General features: G+C 46.4%; 1 protein-coding gene across 2 annotated transcripts in view; it reads left to right on the top strand.

The window, feature by feature from the left end:
• Window positions 1–26,615, top strand: part of suclg2 (succinate-CoA ligase GDP-forming subunit beta) — a 64,723-nt gene that overhangs the window by 19,474 nt on the left and 18,634 nt on the right. For both annotated transcript variants that reach the window (XR_014766582.1, XM_084705082.1), the window contains exons 3-9: window positions 8,263–8,362; window positions 9,594–9,684; window positions 11,150–11,302; window positions 12,808–12,897; window positions 13,923–14,019; window positions 15,471–15,632; window positions 17,323–17,465. Coding sequence is in view for 1 of the 2 variants with exons in the window: in XM_084705082.1 (XP_084561208.1) it covers window positions 8,263–8,362; window positions 9,594–9,684; window positions 11,150–11,302; window positions 12,808–12,897; window positions 13,923–14,019; window positions 15,471–15,632; window positions 17,323–17,465 (836 nt within the window). In the remaining variant the exon portion in view is untranslated. The remainder of the gene's footprint in view (window positions 1–8,262; window positions 8,363–9,593; window positions 9,685–11,149; window positions 11,303–12,807; window positions 12,898–13,922; window positions 14,020–15,470; window positions 15,633–17,322; window positions 17,466–26,615) is intronic.

Genomic DNA, 26,615 nt, shown 5'->3' with positions numbered 1-26,615 from the left:
ACACAGAGGAAGAACTGAAGTAGTTGAGCCCATCTTGCGTGCATTTCTAGCACCGCGAAGCCGCCATGTTGACTGAAGTGTCAGAACAGTTTTTCAACCGTCCGATTCAGGATAAGTTTGAAAACGAGGGCAGGAAGACCTGCCTCTCGCTCTTCAGGGTGGGCCAAGTTCTCCTTCCAACGCCACCCTCCTCCCGAGGTACCCTCTCTCCGCCAACACTGCCTCATGCTTCTCAACACTTCAAGCGTTGATAAGCCCACTTTCATCTCCCCATCCAGAAAACAAGCCAAGGCCGCCTCTGAGAAGTGCTGACAGTGGCAGTTAGCTCTGAGAGCCGCCCGAGTGTTGGCTCACTCAGGACCACTCCTCGTCTGCCTGAGCCAGAGATGCGGAGGGGATAAGAGGAGCTCCTGAAGCCATGTGGGGCTCAGCTGGAGCAAAGGCTGCCTCTCATAGTTGCTGGGAGTAGGCAGGAGTGGGGCGGTGCACCAGCTGCTGTCACAATGGCGGAAATTAAATGGATCCTTGATCTTCAAGGATACTTTCCCCATGTCCTCTGCATTTTTCTGTGTAGAACATGACTGACAAAAGGGCAATTCTGTATACAGATCATTTCTATTGAATTGTTTGGTTTGTCTCAATGTCTTTAGAAGAAAATACACTCTGATGTTGGAGCCATGTGATGTTTTTGCCTACATAATTGGCTATCCTGGGGGACTTGTATAACAGAACAGTTGAGATATTCCTGAACTTCTGTGTGCATCCAGTTCTGTCTAAACAAGTTGAGAAACTTCTGAGATGTTTATTGCTCCAAGAAAAATTGATGGAAACCAAGAGAGAGAGGGAGAGAAAAGGAGGGAGAGCAAAGGAGGGAGTAAGGCAGGCGTGCAGGCAGGTGGGAGAGTGAGAGGGGTGTTTTGATTGACATGGATGTTGACAGCTGGCAAAGTACTCTCTCCTCAGGGTATACAGTGACAGTCTTGGTTTTGGGTCACAGACAGCGTGCACCCAACGTACCAACTGTCCTGAGACTCTGATGGGACTTTCCTGCGCGGGGAAATGTGTGCGTGTGGGATTCCTTTACTACGTTGACAGATATTGTTATATTTTGTCAGTAAGAATGTGACATGGAAGTTGAGGAACTCCTTCTGTCTCTCTATAATGACCTAGAACAAGTAAAAAACGTGTTCTGTCCCTTAGAACCGTGGTGTTGTTGTTGACATGTTTAGGGATGCCTTACTGGAACCATCAGTGTCCTACAGAGGTTTATCCCCAACACCCCCCCCCCCCCTGTCCCGTCCCGTCCTCTCTCTCTCCGTCTCCTTACCTGTCTATGTCTCTCTATCATACAGAGTATATCAGTGTCCCTTTTTTTTTTGCGTCTCCATCAGACAGAAGGTGAATAAATGAGAGCAGCCAGTTTGTGTGGAGAGCGGCAGGTATCTCTGCCACGCTGCCCTTCTCCCAGCATGCCTCTGGGTGATGGGCAGGCTGACTCTGGCCCCCCAGAGGACCGACCTGTCACACAGAAAGACGGATGGTGTGAGGAGTTTTCTTGGCACCGTTACCTGCCAAGAAGACATGCTCCCGGGGAGAACAAACTGAGGACGGGGCCGGAAAGGGACTCATTTAAGCACAAGGTCATTAACACAGACAGGATGGGGTATGATGGCCACAGGAATAAATATGCAGAGTTATCTCACACTGGCATGCATCTTTTGGATAGCGGTGTCTCTGGGTATGCATACAAACACGGGCAACATGACTGGATCTCTCTAGCTGTATTTTTGTCTAGCAATGCTAGGCATCCTCTCTCGCTCTCTCTCTCGTTCTCACTCTCACTTGCCGCTTTCGCTCTCTCTAAGCCTTCAGTTTGCCGCCATCATAGTTGAGCTTCTTGGGTCACACCAGAATGAGGAAAGCTGATGCTAAAATGAGTCTGAACAGCTGTAAATAGGCTTTCGTGGCGAAAGACTGTCTCTCAAAGAGCTGATTTCTCTAAGCAGCTTATAGTATTTCCACCTCCTCATTACACTGCTTAACCTATTCATGTTGTGGGGTGATACGCGGTATTATGACTCCACTATTCGCCATTGTATCAGCACGCTAATAGGCTGCTTGGAATAATGTGTATTGTGATCCTCAAACTTCACTGGAATAGAAAATGCTTGGAGACACTAGGACACTCTTGTGTACAGTAGGTCAAATGGTTGAAAGGAAATGAAGCCCTCCAGTAAACATCACGTCGTTCCTCCAGTGTGTTAGGGAGGCTTGTACACATCCAGGGTATGCCGTTGCTCATTGGTGCTTCCTCGTGCATGGCATGGATGTACACATGTTTTGGACAAAGATGTTTTGTTGTATGGAATTCAGTGTAGGCTTAGTATTTAAAATCAATCAGATAAAAATCCTCCATTCAGTTGCTTTTGTAATGTGAATCTCCCAGAAGTCCTACCATTGTTCAATAACGGTGCCCTTTAGAGATTAAAAAATTGTTATGGAAAAATAAACCATATTTACTTAGATGACCATCCATCCCTCCCAGAGCTGCGCCATTATCATGACCCTCTGCCTGGAGTAAACAGGTGACCGCTGACCCTGGCAGGGCAGGGCCCTCTGGCAGTCTCAGCCCCGGTGACCCAGGATGTCATTAGTGGGCCTGTGTCTGGCTCCAGGTCGACATGCCTGTCTAACGAGGAATCAACTGTCATGCGGACCGTGACGGGTCGACGGATGTGACACAGTGGTCAACCCCCTCCCCCCAACCCCCAACCGAGCTTCACAAAGGCAACATCATTAGGCCCGGCCACAAAGACAGGCTGAAGACACACAGAGGAGGTGGGTAGAACACAGCGAGGGAGAGCTCAGCCGTCAAGATGAAACGAGTCAGACGCGTTTTGGGCCAGGTCTGTTCCTTGGTATATGTTTATCATTAGAAGTTCTGGAATGTCCAGGGGCTCCAGTGGCTGAGAGAGTTGGTGACCTGTGTTCCTGCACACAGTACAGTATGTCATGTTCTCTACTTCATTATAACAAGCCTACAACCTGCACAGAGAAGTGACAGCAAATGGTTGAATGTTTTTTGTTTGTTTGTTTGTGTCAGGCATTAAGACTATGACCAGAGTAGAATGGATGACTAGTAAAGATTAGGCCATTACACATTTTGTTACATGAATTGCAGTACCTTTTACAGGCATTACGGTTTTACCTTATTTTCACATTATCAAACACTGTAAGATGGGTTAATACATTTTCATTTGTAAATGACAGTTGGGTAATGCGATATGTCGCCTTGCCGTTCTTTTTGACAGGGTTGTGTGTCTCTCCAGAACCTAACCCAGCACCTAGTGGCAACAGATTAGTGTGGAGGTAAGCAGAAGGCCAGACCTGGTCCAATTGCGTACTGAGATGAGCTGACTAACCTCTCCAAGCTTAATTCATGCAATATAGCCTACAGGCTTTTTATTCATTTAGTCTATTGGATGGACAGATAGGGGCTCAATTGACATCATCTACATGCTATGATGTGAGTTGTAATGTCATTAATATGCAGCCAAGTTCTAGGGTTTGTTCTAACTAAGCCGACCCTTCTAACAATGAACCCGTTGTTTCTCTGTGTACATCAATCCCCACATGTTTTAAGGCCTTCTGGTGCTTCCCGTTCATTCCCCGTTCTGTGTCATCCTCCACAGCATCCGCTGAGAGCTTTTAAAGATGAACACCGATGCATGGGTTTTAGAAAGTCCTTTATCTTCCATCTGCGTTTCACAGCACTCAGAGGACCAGGCTACCTTCCCCTTTTCCACAGCAGCTCTGTGTTTGTTTTCTGCCTCCCGAGAGCCGTTTAGTTTGCCACGTTTAGCCGCCACATTACTTGAATTACATCAGGCCCACCGGGAGTCGGGCCTGGTCAGGTTTTTCCGTGCAGAAAGAGAGCCTCGATCTTCCATGGCGCTCCATGCAGAACCTTTCCCATCATTAGATCTCTGACGAACGCTAGCACTGCTGCCATTGAGCCCTGGGCGGCGGCTGTCCATGAGGAGGAGGAGAGGAGGAGGACTGTTTAGAAAGGGGGACAGACGATGACATGGAGGAGGAGGAGGAAGGTTTGGAAAGGGGACAGAGGGAGAGACTGAGGCAGAAGTAACAGCTGTGATGCTGACTGCCGTCATTGGTAAATACGCTTCCAGTTCATTTGGGCTCATTAAGGGGAAATGAGTTAGCCCGGGGATGGCCATGTTACTCACATTACAGTTGATGCGATGGAAGATGTTGTACAATGTTCATTTCCTCCCCTGTGTCCCCTAGTACGAACAGAAATGGAGAAAAATAAATTCTCATCTTGCCTTTTCACAAAGGCATGATTTAGTTATAAATGGATATGGATAGCTGGTTATGCAATAACAACCCCATTTCCCCTTCAGTAGGAGTGTTCTGTGAGGCTAATATACTGTATGCATGCTCCCTTTAAGCAGGTTCTTGTACTAGTTTACAAGTCACCGACTAGCTCTGGTAGAGAGCTGTCAAAATGCAATGGAGGATGGTCAACAACATGGTACCTCGGATCTCCTTTAAGTTTGGAGTACCCGTTGTGAGCACTATATCACTTTTTATCTCCTCAAATCGAACACTGGTAACTTTCAACACTGCGTCAATGCTCCACAAGTGACAGTGAGAACTGTCAATGCTACCGGCTGCTCAGCACACAAAACATCAAACGCTATCCGGTTGCTTGGGAACTCAACCATAGACCATGCTTTGCTTTCCATAACCATATCTCACTGTTTGTATCAAATTGTTGTCAGGCTTCTAAAACAATATCAGTTGCACCTCCCTGCCTCCTTTTAAATCTAAGAAATATCTTTTAGTTATCAGTTTCCAAGGCGGTTGAAGGCATGTCCTCCAGGGAGGTACTCGCGCTGAAGACTCACCTCATTTCATGTAGGAAGCTCTCCCTTACATGGAGCGGTGCCTGGGTACAAAGTCCTCCTACCACTCCTGGAGCCTCATGTATGAAGGATTGTGCAGCTTTCATACCAGAAGATGGCGTATGGCCAAAACTCGAAAAGTACCAACGCACAGAAATATTCATATGTATAAAACCGGTCGTACGCCAGGTCCTGCGCACATTTCCTTTATAGATCATAATCAACGTGAGATTGACCGCACGTGAACGAGCCACTGACCCCGCTTTGCCTCCTCCCATAAATGTATATGCAGATGGACTGTAAATGCACTCCTGAGGTCATTTCTTTGTCTGAATTACCGCATTTCTTCAAATAAACGCAGCCCTCAAATAAACGCCGCACCAAAAGTGAACGTTAAACTCCGCTGCGTTTATTCGAAGAAATACGGTGACTGTGAGATCGAGGTTCTGACAACCTAGTGTGGAGGCGAGAAAACGTGTCCTGTTTGGCGGCCTGTCATCAGGTATTGGCGACAAAAGAAAGTCGGCGGTGTGGAAAACTGTCCCTATTTGCGCCCTTTCTTGTTTTTAACGCAAAATCACTTTGAGATTTTGCTAAATGTAAAGTGCATTACAAATACAAATATAATTATTATAGGGCCATAGAGGCTGTGGGTTCAGTGAACCGGACCATGGCAGAAATTAAGAAGAAATTATGTAAAACTTTAAATGAAGAAATGAGTGGTGGCGCATCGTAACAGCATGGCAGCTATAGGGTTAGCGTGACATGCATTTCCTGAGTGATTTTGTTGTTTGTTTGACATCCTCAAGTTTAGCAGACGTTAAGCGGTGGCGGATTAAACAGAAGGCTATATAGCATTTCCCGTTTTGGCATTTTGATGTGATCATCCACATTAATGATCAAACTTTTATTTTTAAGTTTTTTGAATGGTGAACGTCATAAACTTAGAAGAGGAAATTTTATTCTGTAATATTTGGTGAGATTCTGCACTTTTCAGTTCAAATTTGCCACGTTACAGAGCCAGACAAGACTTTTACGGACAGTCCGCACATTCTCACGTCTGCTCAAAAGTTTCCGTGACGTCCCATACATTTTCACTAGAAGTGAATCTTTATACATCACGAGATGTGTGTGAAAACCAGCGTACGCAAGCTTTTTGTGCGTACGCAACGTTTATACATGAGGCCCCTGGTGCTGTCTCCCTCATTAGTGACCAGACCCTCTGTGTGTGGGGGTGTGTGTCATACCCCAAGCAACACTGTTGTCTATCAGCTCCGCTCGCTCGCTCGCTCCTGTGAACTCGGAGTCTACGCATTACCATGCATCATTATCTGTTGTAAGATCTCTGTGGATGACTGGCCTACGAGTGGAGAGATGGAAATAAAGGAAAAAATATTTTCTAAGAAGCTATGCTATGGCAAAGGTCAGGTGTGTGTGTATAATTACAGGCTATTTTCCAAGAGAGTGCTTTTATTGGATAACTGTTCATTCGTGAACAGGCTTAGGCTTATCTCCCTATGCTGATAAATGTGCCTAATATGTTCCAGCCTATGTTCAGGAACCTAAGTCTGTCAAGGTATTAGTTCCCCGCTGTCATAAATCTGGGTTAAGTATTTGCATTTTGAGTGTGTTATCAGCTCTGGTTAGGCCTACTTGATCACCATTGTCGTGCAATAGGAATGTATACCTATCCATTAGCCATGCATTATGAAGACTGGGCTGCATCCCTCCTCTCAAGGGCTGTTGGAGTGCAGTCCCTGCAGCCAGTGTGTCTAGTGTGTGTTCAAGACTATGCTGTGCATGCTTCTGCCTGATACCCTGGAATGAACAATAGCTTCTGCCAGCTACAAGTGTAGGCCTCCCTATGTCAGTCCATAGTCTTCCTTATCGGTCCCTCCCTACATCTCCTAATGTAACCTCCCTGTACCTCCTCCTGTCTGCCTCCTCTTCATCTACTGCCCTATCCCCAGTGTCTCAGCTATCCCTGGCTGGCATCACACCTCGCATGACTGCATCTGCCACTGCCCCTTCTTCAGCACTCCCCACCTTCCTCAACCAGTTCTTTAACGGAAGTAATTTCCTCTGTTCAGTTCTGTCCCCCCCCTCCCTCACGCACATGCCCACAGGACACTCTACTTCATCTTGCTTTGAACTCATTTTTAATTTTGTGCAATAGCAGTTTTTTTTTGTATTAACATATTTATTCATTTATGGCTCTGCCCTCTCATTCTCTCTCCTCTTTACCCTCTCCCTTCACTCTCTTTCTTTATCCTCCTCTATCCTTTTCTCCAGACAAAGCTGTGCTCGCCCTTAAGAATACACTATTAGTTTAATCTCTGCCACCTTGTCAGAACCTATTTTCTTTGGGTTCCACTACTCGTATCATCAGCCAGCTGGGGTCTAGAGCTTTAACCATGTCTAGCAACCTCATGTCTAGACACACCAGTCTGATCTCCTCTCAGTCTCAAGGTCGAGATGTCTTTCCACACGTCTTCAGAGGAATCCCTACGAATGTCCTTCACAACACACACACTACACACACACACACACATCCCCATCTGTACACATCAAAATACCCCTCGATTGTGAATGGTTGAATTCCCCATCTGAATAAAAATATTTGGAACGTACTTCCGACCCCTGCCCAGTGCCCCTGACGCTGCATTTGAGTTGTTTTCTCCTGTCTGAGCGGAGGCTGTTCTCTCCTCCTGTCTGAGCGGAGGCTGTTCTCTCCTCCTGTCTGAGCGGAGGCTGTTCTCTCCTCCTGTCTGAGCGGAGGCTGTTCTCTCCTCCTGTCTGAGCGGAGGCTGTTCTCCTGTCTGAGCGGAGGCTGTTCTCTCCTCCTGTCTGAGCGGAGGCTGTTCTCTCCTCCTGTCTGAGCGGAGGCTGTTCTCTCCTCCTGTCTGAGCGGTGGTGTGGGAAGGAGGACAGGATGGACGTCCCTTTGTTGACGTTGTCTACATGGGCTCATCAGGCGCACGTCCTTGTGTTTGTGACAGATGGGGAGGATGAGGCATGATTCACATTGCAACCATCCTGTGGTATGATCGCTGTATAATTTAAGATGCTACTGTGAAGAGCCGGATGTTCATCCTGTCCTCCTGTTACTTGGCCTTCCCACCACTTTACCTAAGGGCCACGACGGGGATCCAAGGTTTCAGAGAGCACACTGCTCTCAGCCGGACGCTGGGGAACAGAATAGGCCTCCATGATGATGTGACGTTCTGATTGGAGAGCTCTCGATGCTCTCCCTTAACCTGGCTGTCTACCCCCAACTACATGCTATTCTGTCCTCTCTTGCACTTATCCTTCTCTTTCCCTGTCTCTCTTTCAGAAGCAAAGGAGATAGTTCTCAAGGCCCAGATACTGGCAGGGGGGCGAGGGAAGGGCCTGTTCGATAGTGGCCTTAAAGGTGGAGTGCACTTGACTAAAGAGTGAGTATCCCTGGTTCGTGGTTGGCTGTCACAGGGCTGGGACCAGGAAATGGCGTCTGAGGCAGATGACTATGCTTTCCCCCTCTTCAGCTGGAGCTGCAGATAAAATGACTAGATGGCAGACTTGTCTTATCCTGAACAAAAAAAGGAGGATAATTTAGTTGTTTTTTTTACGTGAAACACGTTTTAACAGTGAACAACTATATTGCCCGCTTTAATTGAAAGACGAGATGGAGCAACCTCATCTCTCCAAATCAAAGTGCAAGAATATGGATACTTGCTTGAGACGATTGTCCAAAAAAAGAGTACACTTAAGGGCTTAATAACTTTTTATTATATTTATCTTTTTCTACAATCGGAAGCGTAGTGTACCTTTTTTGGTCAATTCTGTTTTCTCTTGGGATGCTCCTTGCTTTCCTAATGTAGCTCATCTAGTTTAAACACTCTGAAATGTTGCATTATTACTGAAGGGGAGTCCATTCTATTTGATGCATGGTTTGTAAGGTGAAGTCTGCTGTCAGTTTTGCAGCATTTATGTTAGTTAGCGCCTCGTTTAATTTAACCAATCCAATTCTTACCACCTATAAAGGCTTATCCCTGTACTGACACTAGGTATATTGAGAAAGTACATTAGTTAGTAAGATCCACCAAGATATATTGTGTCAAATCTACTTTACAAAAGAGAGAGCAACAGAAAGGTTTGTACTTGATTTAGGACAAACAGCCACGACATGCATCATTGTCACCCTACTTTGGAATATTCGGAATAACGGGTAACTTGGTGAAAGTGAGATGTCAGAAGTTTGGCCTCCCCAGACAGTGACATGTGCACACAGTTCATCCTCCTCTCATCTATCACGGGAGTAACACAACCCAAGGCTTCATTTGTATTCTGTTAAAAGGAGAGCGAGATGAGAGGAGGATGAAGAGACGTTAATGCTTTTAACTTTGGAAAGAAGGGCAGACTCATTCAAAGAGAAGTGCAGACATTGACGATTTGCACCAAACAACTCCTTTGTCTGAATGTTAGAACCTGGCAAGAAATGTGCTGAAGCACCTTTTTATTTAAACGAAAATGGTTACAAAAGCTGGAAATAATGAATCTCTTTGTACCTTCCCACACAATTTGTGATGATATTCTAATTTTTTCTCTTCCCCACTGTGCATAGTCTCTGTTTACAGATGCTTTATAAGAATGTATTGGACTGAACCAATCCCCTCTCTCCTGTAGTCCTTTAGTGGTGGGTGAGCTGGCCAATAAGATGCTTGGCTTTAGTCTGACAACCAAGCAGACACCAAAAGAAGGAGTGAAGGTGAAAACGGTGAGTCACCTCTAGTTTACATTTACATTTAGTCATTTAGCAGACGCTCTTATCCAGAGCGACTTACAGTAAGTACAGGGACATTCCCCTCCGAGGCAAATAGGGTGAAGTGCCTTGCCCAAGGACACAATATCATTTTGCACAGCCGGGAATCAAACTGGCAACCTTTGATTACTAGCCCGATTCCCTAACTGCTCAGCCACCTGATTCCCAGCAGATCTGTTTAGCCTTTTTGTCTTATTTCAAGGTCATTTTAATCGTGTATTGTAGTTCCGTTAAACAGTATTTTTGCAATAGGTTATGTGTAGTCTTATTTCTGTGCTGGGTGGTATGCGACTTCATTTATGAAGGCTCCCTTTATCTTAGTTTTATTCATTTTCATTGTAAAAAATATTAGTTTTGTCAGGGTGTTTAGTCCAAAGTGTTAGTAAACAACTATTTGTGTGTCATTGTTAAGATGGAATATTTCTTTCACTCACACGGCAGACCCCTCCAAAAAAAAAAAAAAAAAAAAAAAACACATTCCGACAAAACTCATTTCCAGGTAATGAAGCCATGTTGGCCTGTGGCTTGTGTATCTTTCTTTCACTGTTTCCTTCTTCCTCTCTATCTGCCCTCCCTCTCTTTCCCTCTTAGTGATATATTGCCTTGAGCTCCCCATTAACGCTTGCTTTCGTTCCTGCCAGACAGCCACAAAGTTTAGGGAAAGAATCAAATGAATGTCATATTTGCCTTCTTTTTTTTTTTTAAGCGCTCCTGGAAAAGGAAGTTCACAGCTGTATGATCAAAACGTAGTCACTCAGGGGAAAGCACAAACATACACACACAAAATGTAGTTTACAAGATAAAAATAAACACAAAATGACACGAAAAAGTGTGATTGTTTGGAAGACATGCATCATAACCAATTGAAACTTCAACCTATGAAGACCTATTGTCTTCTCTAACTTGATTGACTCAGTGATATGGTTAGACTTCCAGACATGCACACAACTTTCACACCTGAACACAGCACATGACAGTGAGACCAGGTCTGGTCTGAGGTGAGAAGAGCAGAGTGATGTCAATGGTGATGGTAGAGAGTGAACAGGAGCCAGCCACTCTGCAGCAGCTTGAATATATTGTCAAGTTCTGTTCTCCTAGACGAGAACCCCCCAGGTGAGCTGTCTTCCTGTCGTACTGAAGCCTTCCTCCCTGAGTTCTGTCATAGCAGCTACGCTGTCGGCTGCCAGGGAGGACAGTTGTATGGATCGAAAAGGAATGAGAGACGGGTTTAAGACACATTCACCCTGCTGGCTCCGCACGCATCGCTTCATCCCCAGTGCTAATTCTAGCTGTAGAGTAGAACAGTCAAGTTATTCTGTGGGTTGTAATGCAGTACATTCCTGTCAGTGTTGAGGTCTGTGGCTGGTCGTCAGGGGAGCGAAGGTGTTGGTCCACTCTGATTGGGTCTGTGCTGTTCCAGGTGATGGTGGCGGAGGCTTTGGACATCAGCAGAGAGACCTACTTCGCCATCCTGATGGACCGCGCCTGTAACGGGCCCGTCATGGTGGGCAGTCCTCAGGGAGGCGTGGACATCGAGGAGGTGGCTGCCACCACTCCTGAGCTCATCTTCAAGGTTTGCGCCAAGCTCCTTATATATAAGCGACTTCCATGTATGCATTTTGTTATGACTCTTATTATGGTAAGAGGGGCCGTAGTAAAACCTGCGTCTAAATTATATACACACTACACACACACATTACACACACACTACACACTACACACTCACACACACTAAGGCAGTCCGAGCTTGCACAGTTTGTGCTGCTCACGGGTCAATGTCTGCGGTGTAGTGCAGGATCCAGAACATTAGGAATGCGGTCTCTGTCTCAGCCTGCATCTACTTCTCCAAACTTTGGGCTGCTCACAATCTCCCTGTCTGCTGTTTGCAGATGTTATTCCATTATTAAACGGTACAGATGTTTCTCTCCACTCACCGGTGGCTGCTCCATCAATTGTGCACAGTAGCATACTGGAGGATCCTGCCCAGTAACTGGCTGGTGATTTAGTCACTTGTGACTACAGATGTTGGAGCTGCACATGGCCCTCTATTTCCTGATGGTAGTTGATAGGTGTTTACACATCATTTGATCCTTGTTTATCTCATTTTCTGTATAGTCCTACAGCTCCCACCAGACTCATTCTACACAGACACATCTGTCAGTGTGGCAACACCGAATCACCCGAGTGGCCGTTAGGTCCTTCTGGTGCTCTTATGATGGAGATAAGGAAAGAGGGAGAGGTTTTTTTTTACTTGAGGGATCGTTATTAGAAGGACAGTTTCAGTTCTCAATTCAATTCAATTCAATTGGCTTTATTGGCATTAAGAAACAAATGTTCATATTGCCAAAGCAACGGCGGAACCACAGAACACAGAAACAATATTCATATCATTGCTATGGACGTCGGTATACTATTAATGTTAGCAGATAATACAATATCAACCAAACATGGCAAATTCAGTTGAAAGATTAAAGGAAACTTTAACATAACCTTAAGATTGGTTATTATATATGCATATATATATACACATACACGTCAGTCACACACACGGTATATGTTGTTTGTGTGCTTTGTTTGTGTGCATTGTGTGTCTAGGTCACTCACTGTCTCAGGTTATGGCACACTGATACATACTGGGCAGCAAGGCCTGCCCTGTCTCCTTCTCCTAGGAGGATTTTTACCTTTGAGAGGTCACTAAGACCTTTGAAATCTGAGATTACAGAGTGGAATTTGTTACAGTAACCATTTCTTATATCACTGAATGTTTCACATTGTAGGAAGAATTGCATCTCTGTCTCAACCTCACCTGTCGAATAGTGACCACATATTCTGTTTTCTTTTGGTTGCCATGATTTTTTGTGACGTCCTGTTTCAATTGCCAGATGGTGGTCACTGAGTCTCTACTTGGTTAGGATCTGTCTCTGCTTTATATCTCTCTCCCCTTCTCTCCCTCTCATAGCCGTGCGTCTGGCAGCATGCCACTTCTTAATCTCAGCGATGGTGATTTAATGAACCTCCACTTTGTCACATTACCGTCTGGCGTTAAAGTCTCCTGTTTTCACTTCTCTCCAATCACAGGAAGCCATAGATATTTGGGAGGGAGTTCGAGATGACCAGGCGCTGCGCATGGCTGGCAATTTGGGTTTCAAAGGACCTCTGGAGCGCCAGGTAATGGGGCCTTGAGAAGTTGTCAGATGTGCAGGGCAGAGGAGCAGCACTGCAGACACAACCCAGACCAGTCTGGATGGGCCCTCCACAGCCGGCTGTCTGGGGCTGTACCGACTAGTTAACTAGGTCGGGGACACGGCATAGACAAACACACACTTCATTTTGCAATTTTGATTTTTATCAGATTTTAGGGTCAACTTTAGAGACGATTGTCTGGTAGCATCATATCTTTAATTAGAATTCCTCTCCATGAGCAGAGACCATAAATCATTTTATTAGTTCCGAATGTTAACACGCGGAAAAAGTATAAATCAACTTAATGAATGTTCTTTTGAAAACTGAAACGAAACATACTTTGCCTGGAATGTGAGCCTTCCCGGATATTGATTGGACATTTAAACAGCCTGGAGGAAAGGATAAAGATTTGCTGAAAGGTTTCCCTCTGAGTATTTTTTCAGACCTGAAGATTACAAAAAGTGCCTGAGTGTGGATTCTTTGTGAGGAGCAGTTTGTGTAATGTTTTCTGTCAGACGAATTGTATTATAAAACAAGTGGCTTGGTTGCAGGCAAAAAAAACCAATCAATTAAGTGACCTTGTTCTTTTAAAAGAGGGGTTTCTATTAGCCCTGCCGCTCTGACCTAGACAGAAAGGCACCATGCCTGCTTTGATAAGTCATCTATATTTGTAATATATGGCACAAAAAAAAAAAAAAAAGAAGTTGTGTTTAGATGTAATGCGTATTTTCAAAACATTCATCTAGAAAAAAAAAAAAAACAACTGTCTGTCTTCCTGTATAATGATACATAACATCTGAGCGTCTTGTGCATACATATATACAGTACCAGTCAAAAGTTTGGACACATTTTCCCGAATTTTTATTCGATTATTTTATTCCAACACCTGTGCACACATTCTGTCTGTGTAATTTGCCATGTTTTATTTAGTGTAAGAACTCATCTGAGTGGCTGGCCGGCTGCTCAGAGCTGTATTGTCTGATAATGGCTGCCCTCTGTGGATCTCACAGGCAGCAGATCAGATTAAGAGGCTCTATGATCTCTTCCTGAAAGTCGACGCGACTCAAGTTGAAGTCAATCCTCTTGGAGAGACTCCAGAGGGACAAGGTACTGTTGCTCTCTGCTCTTTTGATAATTCCATTGTAGAGAATACAATGTTTGCTTGCGTGTGTGTTTGTCTTTCTTTTGTGTGCGTGTGTTCAGTATGGGTAATGCTTACATGTTCTTCCATCAAAAAGGGCCCCCTAATCATGCCCCCTCATATTTGAACACAATATAGGGGAGTCAGGTGGCTGAGTGATTAGGGAATCGGGTTAGTAATCAGAAAGTTGCTGGTTTGATTCCCGGCCGTGCCAAATGACGTTGTGTCCTCGGGCAGGGCACTTCACCCTACTTGCTTGGGGGGAATCTAACTGTAAGTCGCTCTGGATAAGAGCGTCTGCTAAATGACTAAATGTAAACAAAATGGAGAACTATTTAAATATACTTGTTTTACTGTCCCTTACTTTGGCTGGTGAACCTAAATCCTGAAAGCAAATTTTGAAACGGTCTTTTAAACTGTAGTTTTGATTTCATGGAATTCATTCTGTGTTGTCTGGTGTTGTGAGATGAAATTGCCTCCCGGACAAGAACACAGCTTGTTTGATGTACAAACTCTGGCTCTTGGTTTGGTTTACGAAAGATTGACAAGAGAAGAAAGTTTTTTGTAGTCTGATAATTGCTTATGAATATTAATGAGGAAGCCATTTGAGAGATCTGTAGTGAGGAATGCATGTTTCCTTGTCATGGGTGAGACATGGCCATGGTGAGACTAGCATACAAACACACACACACACACACACACACACACACACACACAGTGGGACCAGCATCACATAGTCTGAGGATCACAGGGAAACAGGTGAATTAACATATTTGACATTGTGGTTATTCTTCTCGCTGTCATTTATTCTTGGAAACTGTACCGACTTTGTGATAAGATACATTATAAGGCCAAATATTGGATTAATTAGTTGCCTGTAGCTTTCTTTTTGTATGTCTTCCTTACAGGTCTTTTTCAGAGAATATTAGTTGAAGGATTTAAGCAGCCTGGCATTGGCGTTTGTGACCGCTTTCATAGGACATGTAGTTAATGTAGAGTGATCTCAGTAAATACCAAAGTAAATACTGATGCACTTAACTTGCTGTGCAGGTAGTGCTCTGATTAGTCTCTTTGAAACGCATGCACTTGTGCAGAGCAAAGGATGTGTCCATTATGCATAGCAGCTTCTGCCTCTGAGGCATAGTCCAATACATATACATGAGCATCAATATTCCAAACGTTGAAAGAATTAAGACTAATAGGGTGAGGTTACATCCTTCATTTCATTTATTTAAGGTGTTAGAGATGTTAATTACTTTCCATTGCCATATCCCTTTTAAAGTTCTCATGTCTCCTCTTGTTCACTTTCTCTCGCCCTGTCTTCTCTTTCCTCTTTCTGCATCGTTCTTGTGCTTGCTCTTTCTCTCTCCTCTCTCCGCTCCTCACTCCATCTCTCTCTCCTCTTCCTCTCCTCCAGTGGTGTGTTTCGATGCCAAGATCAACTTTGACGACAATGCAGAGTTCCGTCAGAAAGCCGTCTTTGCGATGGATGACATGTCGGAGAGCGACCCCACTGAGACGGAAGCAGCCAAGTGGGACCTTAAATACATTGGACTGGATGGAAACATTGCCTGCTTTGGTCAGTGGTGCATGTAGTAATGGAAAGAATCTACATCATGTTAGCACACCCTCGCTGAAGTTGGGCTCAAGTGTTTACCTCCAGTAATAGGATAACTGCAATGTTGACAAAATCCTAACTTTGTCAAACTAAGGCAGACTGGGCTTCTGTCCAGGACAAATTCCAACCAGCTTTCTAACTGCTCCAGGAGGAGTGAAGCCGTAACCAATGCTTTCTAATTAGTCATAATCCGCCAAAAAAGTCTCCAGTGAGCTGGATTGTTAGCATTCTCATTAAAACCCCCTCTCGTCATAAATCACAGCTTTACAGTGAGAAGCAGGGGAACCTGCTACACTAAACTAGCTACCCTGTCGCCTGGTGAAGCTAGAGGACACTACCACTCTAGAACCTCCCACACCCAGTCCTCCCACACCCAGTCCTCCCACACCCAGTCCTCCCACACCCAGTCCTCTCAGACCCAGTCTTCTCAGACCCAGTCCTCCCAGACCCAGTCCTCCCAGACCCACTCCTCTCAGACCCAGTCCTCCCACACCCAGTCCTCCCACACCCAGTCCTCCCAGACCCAGTCTTCCCAGACCCAGTCCTCCCACACCCAGTCCTCCCACACCCAGTCCTCCCACACCCAGTCCTCTCAGACCCAGTCCTCCCACACCCAGTCCTCCCACACCCAGTCCTCTCAGACCCAGTCCTCCCAGACCCAGTCCTCCCACACCCAGTCCTCCCAGACCCAGTCCTCCCAGACCCAGTCCTCCCAGACCCAGTCCTCCTAGACCCAGTCCTCCCAAACCCAGTCCTCCCAGACCCAGTCTTCCCAGACCCAGTCCTCCCAGACCCACTCCTCTCAGACCCAGTCCTCCCAGACCCACTCCTCTCAGACCCAGTCCTCCCAGACCCACTCCTCCTCTCACAACAACGGCTCAGCTTCAGTCGAAGCTTTGTGACCCATTGAAGTGACAGCTGATAAAGTGTGTTTCCTTTTATTGAGACTTCTGGTGGGTAACTTGCCAGAACCCACCCTCAGCTCCGCCACGCCAAACGAGGTAAGGCGTGTAGAGGGAGGCGCGTTGGCTGCAGGAAAACAAGCTCAATATTTTGGCTGCCTCAGCACACAGCGGGGTAACAGTCGCTATCGCTGTACTGGTTGATCAGATGAACAGCTACCAGAGACTTTCTTTAATCAGCATTCCCTTTCTGAAGTCAGGAATGCATTCATAATTATATTTTCCCATGCTGCTCAACTTCCAAGTGTTAAATATCCAGATAAGATGATTTGGAGGCGTTTAGCGCGGCGTGTGCCTCTTAAAGCTGTAAATCCTCCACGCTTTGGGATGTTTGTTCCTTCCTTAGAAGATAATTTACTCATTGATTTGACTGTGTGCACTTTTATATTAGATGTATTTTTTTCCCTTGATACTGGTAATGTTCATTTTAATTAACTCCAGACTAACTATATATATATGATTTTTTTTTATCTCAAGTCTTTTCTTTTAGGGATTTCTGTTTCAATTTGGATTCTAATGGGAAAATCCAGCTTCATTATTACACAGGCAGGAAACCATTAGTGGAGCACCACAATCATTAATTGTCATCAAACTCTGGGATGAGAGAGAGAAACTTGTAATGAAGTCACTGTGTTGGGGGAAGCTTCCTGGTTTTCTGACTGTGCCTGACCTTTCCCCCATTAATATAGTGAATGGGGCCGGCCTGGCCATGGCCACTTGTGACATCATCGACCTCCATGGAGGGAAGCCAGCAAACTTCCTGGACCTGGGAGGGGGCGTCAAGGAGAACCAGGTGTACCAGGCCTTCAAACTGCTCACAGCAGACCCCAAGGTACCTCAGCACAGAACTGAACGCAACCCCAGAACGGCCTCTTTCGGCTCGACAGAAAAGGATCGTTTTATTGAATAACAGTCAAGTATTAGTCGTAATCAGACACTACTCTAGCAGTTACACAATGTACACACATTCCCTGAAATCTCGAAAGCATCTCTGGTCTCGTTATCCTTACACAGATTCATGTCAAAGCTTAAGAATCTCTCTGCGACAGTCTCAGTGCCAGCACTCATTAGACCGGTAGCTGTAGGATCCAGTCTTGTTGCACAGAGACATGGGGTCTTGAAGAATATGATTATACGCAGTCTTCTTATTGACAGGGGCATGATGAATCGCAGCTCAGCAACCACAATGAAATCACCCTTTTAATGACTTGTATCCGCAGTCGGTCTCCCCCATGTGTGCGCACACACACACACACACACACACACACTCGTTAGTTCTCGTCCCCTGGTGTATTTAAAGTCCTGGAGCGTCACAGGATGTGGCACTTTGGGTCTTTTTACAAGTGTGGAGTTGTGTGATCAGACTGGCAGTGACTCAACTGTAAACACTCTGAAGCTGGTGACGGTGCTGCAGTGCTGCTTACATGCTGACAAACACACAGCTAATTCCCCCTCCACTGCCACTTCCATATCCAAGGAGTTACATGATTACATTCTTTCTGGCAGTATTTGTGGTTTTATGTATTATGTATAGAAAGGGGTGAATTTGAATCCCATGTGTGGATGGAGACTGTCGTATGTACGGGCTAATGACAACCTCCATCAAAGTCAGGGAGGGTGTGACACAGATATATCAAAGGACCTGTTTTCCTGGTCATAATGATGATTAGCAGTGTGTTGACCAGATAATTCAGTGGGATGAGTCACAGTTTCTTCCAGATGTGTTTAACCTCCTTAAGGAAGCAGTAAGGAAACCCCTGAAAGGGATACAGTTAAAAAAGTTTCTTCCAGATGTGTTTAACCTCCTTAAGGAAGCAGTAAGGAAACCCCTGAAAGGGATACAGTTAAAAAAGTTTGAAGTCTAGCACTCCAGTTTCTCCACTCGACATTGTCACGGTGACCTGTAAACAAGCGTGACGTAAATATTCCTCATCTCTTAGTGGCCGACTTATTCAATAAAATCCGTCCATTATGTTTAACAGGGTTCTAATAGAGATGTAAAGGGAACCGTTTTTAAAGGCTGCATTAGCTGGAACTACCTGGATGATTTCTTGCTCTGGAGAATGAGGCTCAGTGTGCTCTGGCTCTGGTGCAGAAAGCAGGGCTGGATGCAGCATACCTGTTCCTCTCCCCCTCTAGCAGTGGGGGAAGGGATGGGGAGACCTACATGATTGGTAGGAGTAGGGGGGGGTTGACATTAAACTGCTGTGTACCATCATTTGCATTTCATACAGGGATCTAGAGACTCCCCACGTCTGTGAGGGGAATGTTAATTATTAGTTTATTGGCTAAAATGTCGCTCATTTGCATTGGCTGGTTTTTATGAATTCTAAAACTTTTTTTTTAAACCGAAAGATTTAATGGGTTTTAGTTTATGCTAGCTTTGGTTTAGGAGCAAACAAGCATAAGTGCTGGACATAATATATATGAAATACTTGGATGGTTAATTATGAATAGTTATGCTCAAATTGATTGCTGTCATACCATACTAAGCACTCAGAAAGTTACGACAAATTATCAACAAGATTGAGTTTCTCCCTTGAAATTCTTAGTTTCTGTCCAGTATTTTGTCTTTCTCCCTCTCTTTCGCTGTTACGTTTTCCTCCTGTTTTGTTACCTTGTCCCCACCTTAACATGTAGAATTGGAGAGCAGCATTCATTAGGTAAATTGGTTGGGTAGACAGAAGATAGAAGATGAAATAGAAAAAGGCACATGAAATTGGCACAAGGAAGATGAAAAGCATGAAAGGAAAATGATGAAAAGGAAAGCAAAGGACAGTGGGAGGGAGAAAAACATGTTGAACCCTTTATGTACAGTGACTGCCATTCAGTATAAGACGGAGCATAACTTCTGATATTTTAAACCATGAATCCCCCCCCCCCCACCCCCCCCCCCCCCACACACACACACACACACACATTCTACAGTATCCTTGGGCAATTCGGCAGGATTGCAGGCTTTGTTGACATGCTAAAATGTACTAACCTGCCTTTTCATGGTCACAAAAATGACAGCTAACTTTGACAGAATAGTTGTATTATTTCTCTTTTTGTTTACCCCATATAACCTGTGAGTGCAAGGCTGTGCTCAAACCAACAACCAAATTGCCTTCTACTTAAGCCTCAGAGGAAATGGTGGATGGAGGTAGTGCCTTATTTGTTCATACATTTGGTACCGAAGGCTGTATTTTCCAGGTGAATCATGGACATTTCTTAGAAAGTGCAGTGCTGCGAGGCTCAGCCTGTGACGACTGTGTTTGTGTGTCTGCGTGGAAATGGCACCAGGGACATGTTTATCTGATTAGCAACACTGTAAAAAAGTGTTGTTTAAAACCCTTGTGCTGCCTTCTGGTCACAATGACCCGAAGGTTCACAACAACCTATCGTTGTGCTGCGACAACTTTACCCCATACAAAAACAAATTGAATGCTTCACTTTATTTTTGTATGAGGTAAAGTTGTCGCAACACGTATGGGGGTCACAATGACTGAAGGGTCACAGTAACACAAGGTAAAGTAAGCCTGGAATTATAAGAAACATGGGCAGTAATTGCTGTCTGAACTATAGTTGTGATCCTAAAGAAGATGGGCACAGTAGCATAGGCTTACTCAGCTGTTTGAACACTGAGATTGATCAGATATTTTGCAAGGTAGTCGTTTACCATCTCTCTCTCTCTGCTCATGCTTCCCCCCCTGGCCTGTATGATCAAGGCACGTGTGTGCACTGGACAGTAGCTCCTCGGAAGGCATAAACATCTACTCAAAACATCCATCCTCACCTTCCATACACATCCAGCAAATGTGTGTGTCTTGTGGGCAAAGTGAGAGCACCTTGCTGGTAGCATTACAGGAACCCTCCCTCCCTCTCCCAGGCCTGCCACGCTCCCCCCACCAAATCACCTCCATTACCTCTGAGTACTGATGAAAGGTGTTATTGTCCACTACCTACCATGGACGGATAGATACAGCTCAGTGCATGCCAGCTCTCACACTTCCCTTCCCTGTGACTTTGATCTCCAAAATCCTGTTAAGGCCAAGGAGAGGAGCTCCCCTTTAGCTTCACGCCTCATCCACCCAGTCCCTCAGGAGCGGGGTCCAGCCACTCAGCCTGTTGTTGGCATATGGAGATGTCTGAGCCCATGGCGAATGTCACCGCTGCCTGTTTAGACATGCCGAGTCGCTGCCCAGGGACAGGCCACATTGTGACCGGTCGGTGGACTCGGGGACGGTGGAAGGTGATTGGCGGTGACGGACGGATCGTCTCGTCTCGTCGGCCGCTCGGAGGGGCCGGGCCCCGCGGCCGTGTTTCCTGCGTGTCCTTGGAGCTGTTTTCATCCTCGCCTCCGCCATCGCACGTCTGAAAGCAATCACGCACCTCTCAACACTGGGGTATATATGTGTGAACACACATGCTCTTATACACACACACACACACAAGCAGTACACACAAATATGAAACCCATTCACATAAAACAAACACCCATAACCTCATACCGAGGTCTCGAGGGCCTGGTCCCCAAGGGACTCAAACGACCTGTGATCATCAAGGCGCCTGTAACGTCACACCTTGGCTCGCTGCTGGAATGAAAGTCCCTCCCCTGCCGCCCCCCGTCGAGGTAGCTGCCTGTCCCCAGCGTCGTAAACAAAAGCAACGCAAGCCAGCGAGCCCAGAGCCTGGATCTTGCGCCTTAATGGAGTTCATCCCCCTCAGCGCCCTGTATTAAGCTGGGTATTAAAGAGGGTGGGCGCTTGAGGAACTGGCACCTGAGACCAGCGCAGTGGGACCGGGAACCAGAGGACAGGCGGAGAAGGAGAAGGAACACGGTAATGGCAGCTGTGAGGACTGCCTGTGCTAACACTCGTGTTTGTCTTTGGATAAGTTCAGATGGATTCTCATACTGTGGCTCTTGGGGATTGTTGGTACCTCATTTGCACCCTGGTCTGGTGTGTGTGTTTCTCATTATAAGACCAAGGCCCTTGGTACAGAATAGTCCTGTCAGAGGATTTGCTTGCACTGCAGCATATTCCTACACAGCAAAGATAAAGCCAGGCTCAGATTGCCAGATATTGTGGTGACTGTTCCACTCCAATGCCTAAGAGATCATTGCAGCCATTATGGCCATTTTTACTGCCAGAGCGTTTTTTAGTTTTTTTTTCAAGCTGCACTGCCCTCACGCAAGGCCTTGACATGTATCATGAAAATTAAAAAGTGCGCGTGGCACATGTGTGCTGAGATTTTAAAGCCAGCAGTCTAATGGAAGCAGAGCAGTAGTTGAGAACAGAATATAAAAGTGGTTTTACAAGCTAATGTGGAAGCAGGGAGAGGATCTGGTGCAAAGTTAGCGTCAGGTTTTGCGAGCCATTCAACAGTCCTCTGTAGCTGGAGATTATTTCATAGGAATTGTGGAATGTTTGTCTGCTCATATTGCTGCTTGACTCTAATTAGTTGGACCAGAATGTTTTCACGAGATGAAAAATAGTACTAAACTGTAAGAAAAAAATAATTCCCGTTTTTGTATGACACTAAATATAACTTGGTATTTGCTTACTGTTTGCACTAGCGGGATGCATAATTACACTACTGAATGACAGACAGGTTTACAAACACTAAGTAGACGCTGGCAATTTTGTCACATTGTTTAACATATCCTTGAGCAAGTTTTAGAGAATGGAGCTTGAAACTGAGCATGTCTTAAGCAGTCACAATATGTTCCTCTGACAGGCGGCTGCTTACTGTAGCCCTTAGCAACATGCTGCAGCAGGAGGGGTTTGTTCTGGTTTTCTCGCTCTTTTTCTCTTTCCCCTCCCGTCCTCTCCCCTATCAGACACACACAAACTTTTCTCATTTCTGTCTTGAACTGAGTCTGAATCTGGATCAGGTCCAACTCATGAGGCTGAGATGCCAGCAGAGGCTTTCTGCACAGCAGGGGAACCAGCTCTCTCCTGGACAGACACACATCCTCCTGGACAGACACACATCCTCCTGGACAGACACACACTCTCCTGGACAGACACACACTCTCCTGGACAGACACACACTCTCCTGGACAGACACACTCTCCTGGACAGACACACATCCTCCTGGACAGACACACACTCTCCTGGACAGACACACACTCTCCTGGACAGACACACATCCTCCTGGACAGACACACACTCTCCTGGACAGACACACACTCTCCTGGACAGACACACATCCTCCTGGACAGACACACACACTCCTGGACAGACACACTCTCCTGGACAGACACACATCCTCCTGGACAGACACACACTCTCCTGGACAGACACACTCTCCTGGACAGACACACACTCTCCTGGACAGACACACATCCTCCTGGACAGACACACACACTGCTGGACAGACACACTCTCCTGGACAGACACACACTCTCCTGGACAGACACACACCCTCCTGGACAGACACACATCCTCCTGGACAGACACACATCCTCCTGGACAGACACACACTCTCCTGGACAGACACACATCCTCCTGGACAGACACACACTCTCCTGGACAGACACACACTCTCCTGGACAGACACACACTCTCCTGGACAGACACACATCCTCCTGGACAGACACACACACTGCTGGACAGACACACTCTCCTGGACAGACACACATCCTCCTGGACAGACACACACCCTCCTGGACAGACACACATCCTCCTGGACAGACACACATCCTCCTGGACAGACACACACTCTCCTGGACAGACACACACTCTCCTGGACAGACACACACTCTCCTGGACAGGGGACATACAGTATGAACAACCATCCATAGCCAACATTTCACACGTGCACGCACCATGCCAAAAAAGCTATCCAGAATGAGAAATGAATTGTCAGCCTACATACATTTTCCCCGGAGTCTGTTGAAGGTTAATTTGAAGAGGTGTAGAATGGTCCGGGCCCCTCTCTCCTCAGTGGACCTGACCATGTGTCATATTGATGTTTCCTTCTGGGGCCAGGCGTCTGCCCCTCTGTCTGATCCCTGTGGCTCTCATCACATGACCTCTTGGCCCTTGTCTTACTCACCAAGACCATCAATAGACGAGCTATTACTTAACACTCATGTATGTATTAGTATGGATTGGTAATGTATTCACCTGGTCTTAACACCATTCATCCCCCCTGCCCCCCTGCCCCCCCCCCCCCGTCTCCTCTCCCCCTCCCCTGGGAGGGTCTGATTGAACAGTCTCCTGTCTGCCATTTCTCATCGAAGGGAGATCAATAGAGGAACTGGGATTGGATCTGGAGCTAATTGAGCCCTCCTCACACATATTGCAGTGAGAAGCGTTCCGTCATTGCCAAGCCAAGCCTGCGCAGGGCCCTTTACAGCAGCCACAGAAGCCCTTCAAAGGCAGCGGCCTCTGCTTGACTGACCTTCAGGAGTTCAGGCAGTGGTCACTCGTCCAGAGGAAACAAAAGTGCCATCTGTTTTCCTGTACTGCTTGAGACTGTGGGGTCGTTTCTCCCTAACCTACATGGTGCTCAGGGAAAGGTGATGTTTTTCTGGTTCTTAAAAACGTTTAAGTGGAAAAGAAGACCAGTAGCCCTGGCATGGTGAGAGACCAGGAGCCCTGGCATGGTGAGACCAGTAGTCCTGGCATGGTGAGAGACTAGGAGCCCTGGCATGGTGAGAGACCAGTAGCCCTGGCATGGTGAGAGCAAACAGCCCCTGGGTGAAAGGACCGCTACTCTGGTCAACTTCTGGCTGTGCCATGCCCGAGAGATTCATGCCCCTTCACAACACAGCTCAATTTAATGGAAGAAGATTTCCTCCATCTGGACAGGCATCAGGGGTTCACCCAGCCGTGCCCTCCATCCCGTCATGCCCCTCCCCCGGCCTGTTCGTCAGTAAGAGGCGTGAGGAGGAGGAGGAGGGGCTCTGGGCGTTGCGTGTTGTGAAACATGGAGCTGATGGTGGGGTTGCTGAACGCCTCTCATTTCACGCGTTCTGCTTCCCATGTACACATGCTGGGGGCTCATCTGAGGCCACCCAGACACTGGGGCGGAGTTGATGAGATCAGCGCCGGCTCTATGAGGCATAGCCTAGCTCTGCCTCCACTCTCCTGTAGGTCATGTTTTTTTGTGGATGGCTGCAGGGCCACGGATAGCTCCGTCTGTGTGTCCACCCACGGTGGCAGTCGATGCCAACGTCATCATGATAGAAGCCCAGGTTCATTGCGACACGGAGCCATGCACAAGTAGCTTTTGCATGTACTGCTAATCATTAAAGCCTACTGGAACTGTGTCTCTAAAGCCTTGAGAGATTTTCTTCTAAGGGGGAATCGGTGGATGCTGTTTATCATTAGCCGCTATATGAGTCATCCCTAGGCACACTATCCACGGGAGACGAATGGGGACTCTGGTAATTCAATAAGCGGGCATCCCTTTGTTGGAAAGATTGAGGAAAACATGGAAGCTAATTTACCCGACACTACCAAGGTGAGCAGAAGATGGTGTGTGTGTGTGTGTGTGTGTGTGTGTGTGTGTGTGTGTGTGTGTGTGTGTGTGTGTGTGTGTGTGTGTGTGTGTGTGTGTGTGTGTGTGTGTGTGTGTGTGTGTGTGTGTGTGTGTGTGTGTGTGTGTGTGTGTGTGTGTGTGTGTGTGTGTGTGTGTGTGTGTGTGTGTGTGTGTGTGTGTGTGTGTGTGTGTGTGTGTACTCTCCCCCTCCATGCTAATGTCAGTTAGTATTCTCAGTCCTTTGGTGGTGAGGCTGTTTGTGTTGGACATGACATACAACACTCGCACTATCATTTGTCATCTAGATCCCACACTGCCCCTAGCAGGGCCTCTGGTTCTGGGCGTGACGTCAGGACAGAGGCACCCAGACTCGGTCCTCAACCCCTACGTCTGCGGGCAGGGTCCATGCTGTAATTACTGTGATGAGCTAATGCCTGTCTGATGAGAGAGGAGGTGGCCCTCCCTGCCTGGTCGCTCCTCAGTGTCACGTCAGGTTTGTCTTCTGCAGGGGCCCGGCTCAGAGGAGAAGATCTCTCCAATGGAGAAGCACATCTGGGCCCAGCACTGTTGTAACCGAGACCCCGGGGCCTGCTTGGAAACGGCTCTTCCCTGACCAATCCACTTATCAGTGTTCGGCAACATGCTCTCTGGAACTTGGACTAACCAGCTAGCTGAATACCGGCCAGAACAGTTTCAGGACCTGCAGCTGAAAAGGAAATCGGTTCACAACTGGTATTAAACGATCGTGCCAAAACCTCGAAATAAGGCTCATTCCACATGAGAAAGAGGTTGTTTGCTAAGGCTTGCCGTATCTCCATGCAGGGTATCTCTCCCCGTTACCTGTATCTCTCCTCCTCTTGTCTCCCCTGCTGAGGGATCTGCAGCTATGTATTCTGAGACGGGCTGGCGGCGGTTCAGAGAGATTATTGTCACTGTAATTGGCTTTTCTAGGCCTGATTTGATAGGAGCCTCTTGTCTGATCCCTCCACCTCTTTACCGTGGTAATAGAAAGACGACGAGGGCCACATGAAATGTTCGCCTCATCACATCTCCGGTAGAAACGGTCCGTCTCGCATTTCCCTGGTCAGGGTCGAGTTCGAAAACACAGAGCATGTGCTGCTGTTATTGCATTATTTCTACCAGAGCAGCTTGCCCGGGAGAGAAAATAAATGTGGGGGAGTGAATGTTGGTGGAGCCATAATACTGTTTAGTGTTCATGTGCACTGCTGTGATACATGTCTTGCAACTGAGGAAAGTTCAGTAAATTGATGTTATTTATTTTTTGTGTGCAAAAGTTTCAGTTCATCTATGTAGCCAGTACTGTACAAATTTCAATATTTAAACACAAACCTTTCGTGTTCCCTGCACGAGTCTTTCATTGCTGCTCTGACACTTGTTATACACATGAGATATTATTGATAATGCATTTTGTTCCACCCTGGTTTCTATCTGCAAGCTGTCAGACAGTAATATACTATCTTATCTAGTGTCACATGCCCTTCCCCAC

Source organism: Hypomesus nipponensis, chromosome 9 (genome assembly GCF_054491055.1).
Source record: "Hypomesus nipponensis isolate SF chromosome 9, ASM5449105v1, whole genome shotgun sequence".
In the NCBI taxonomy this organism is placed as follows: domain Eukaryota; kingdom Metazoa; phylum Chordata; class Actinopteri; order Osmeriformes; family Osmeridae; genus Hypomesus; species Hypomesus nipponensis.
Note: the sequence above shows the minus strand (reverse complement) of the source record. Positions and strands in the feature narration are given on the sequence as shown.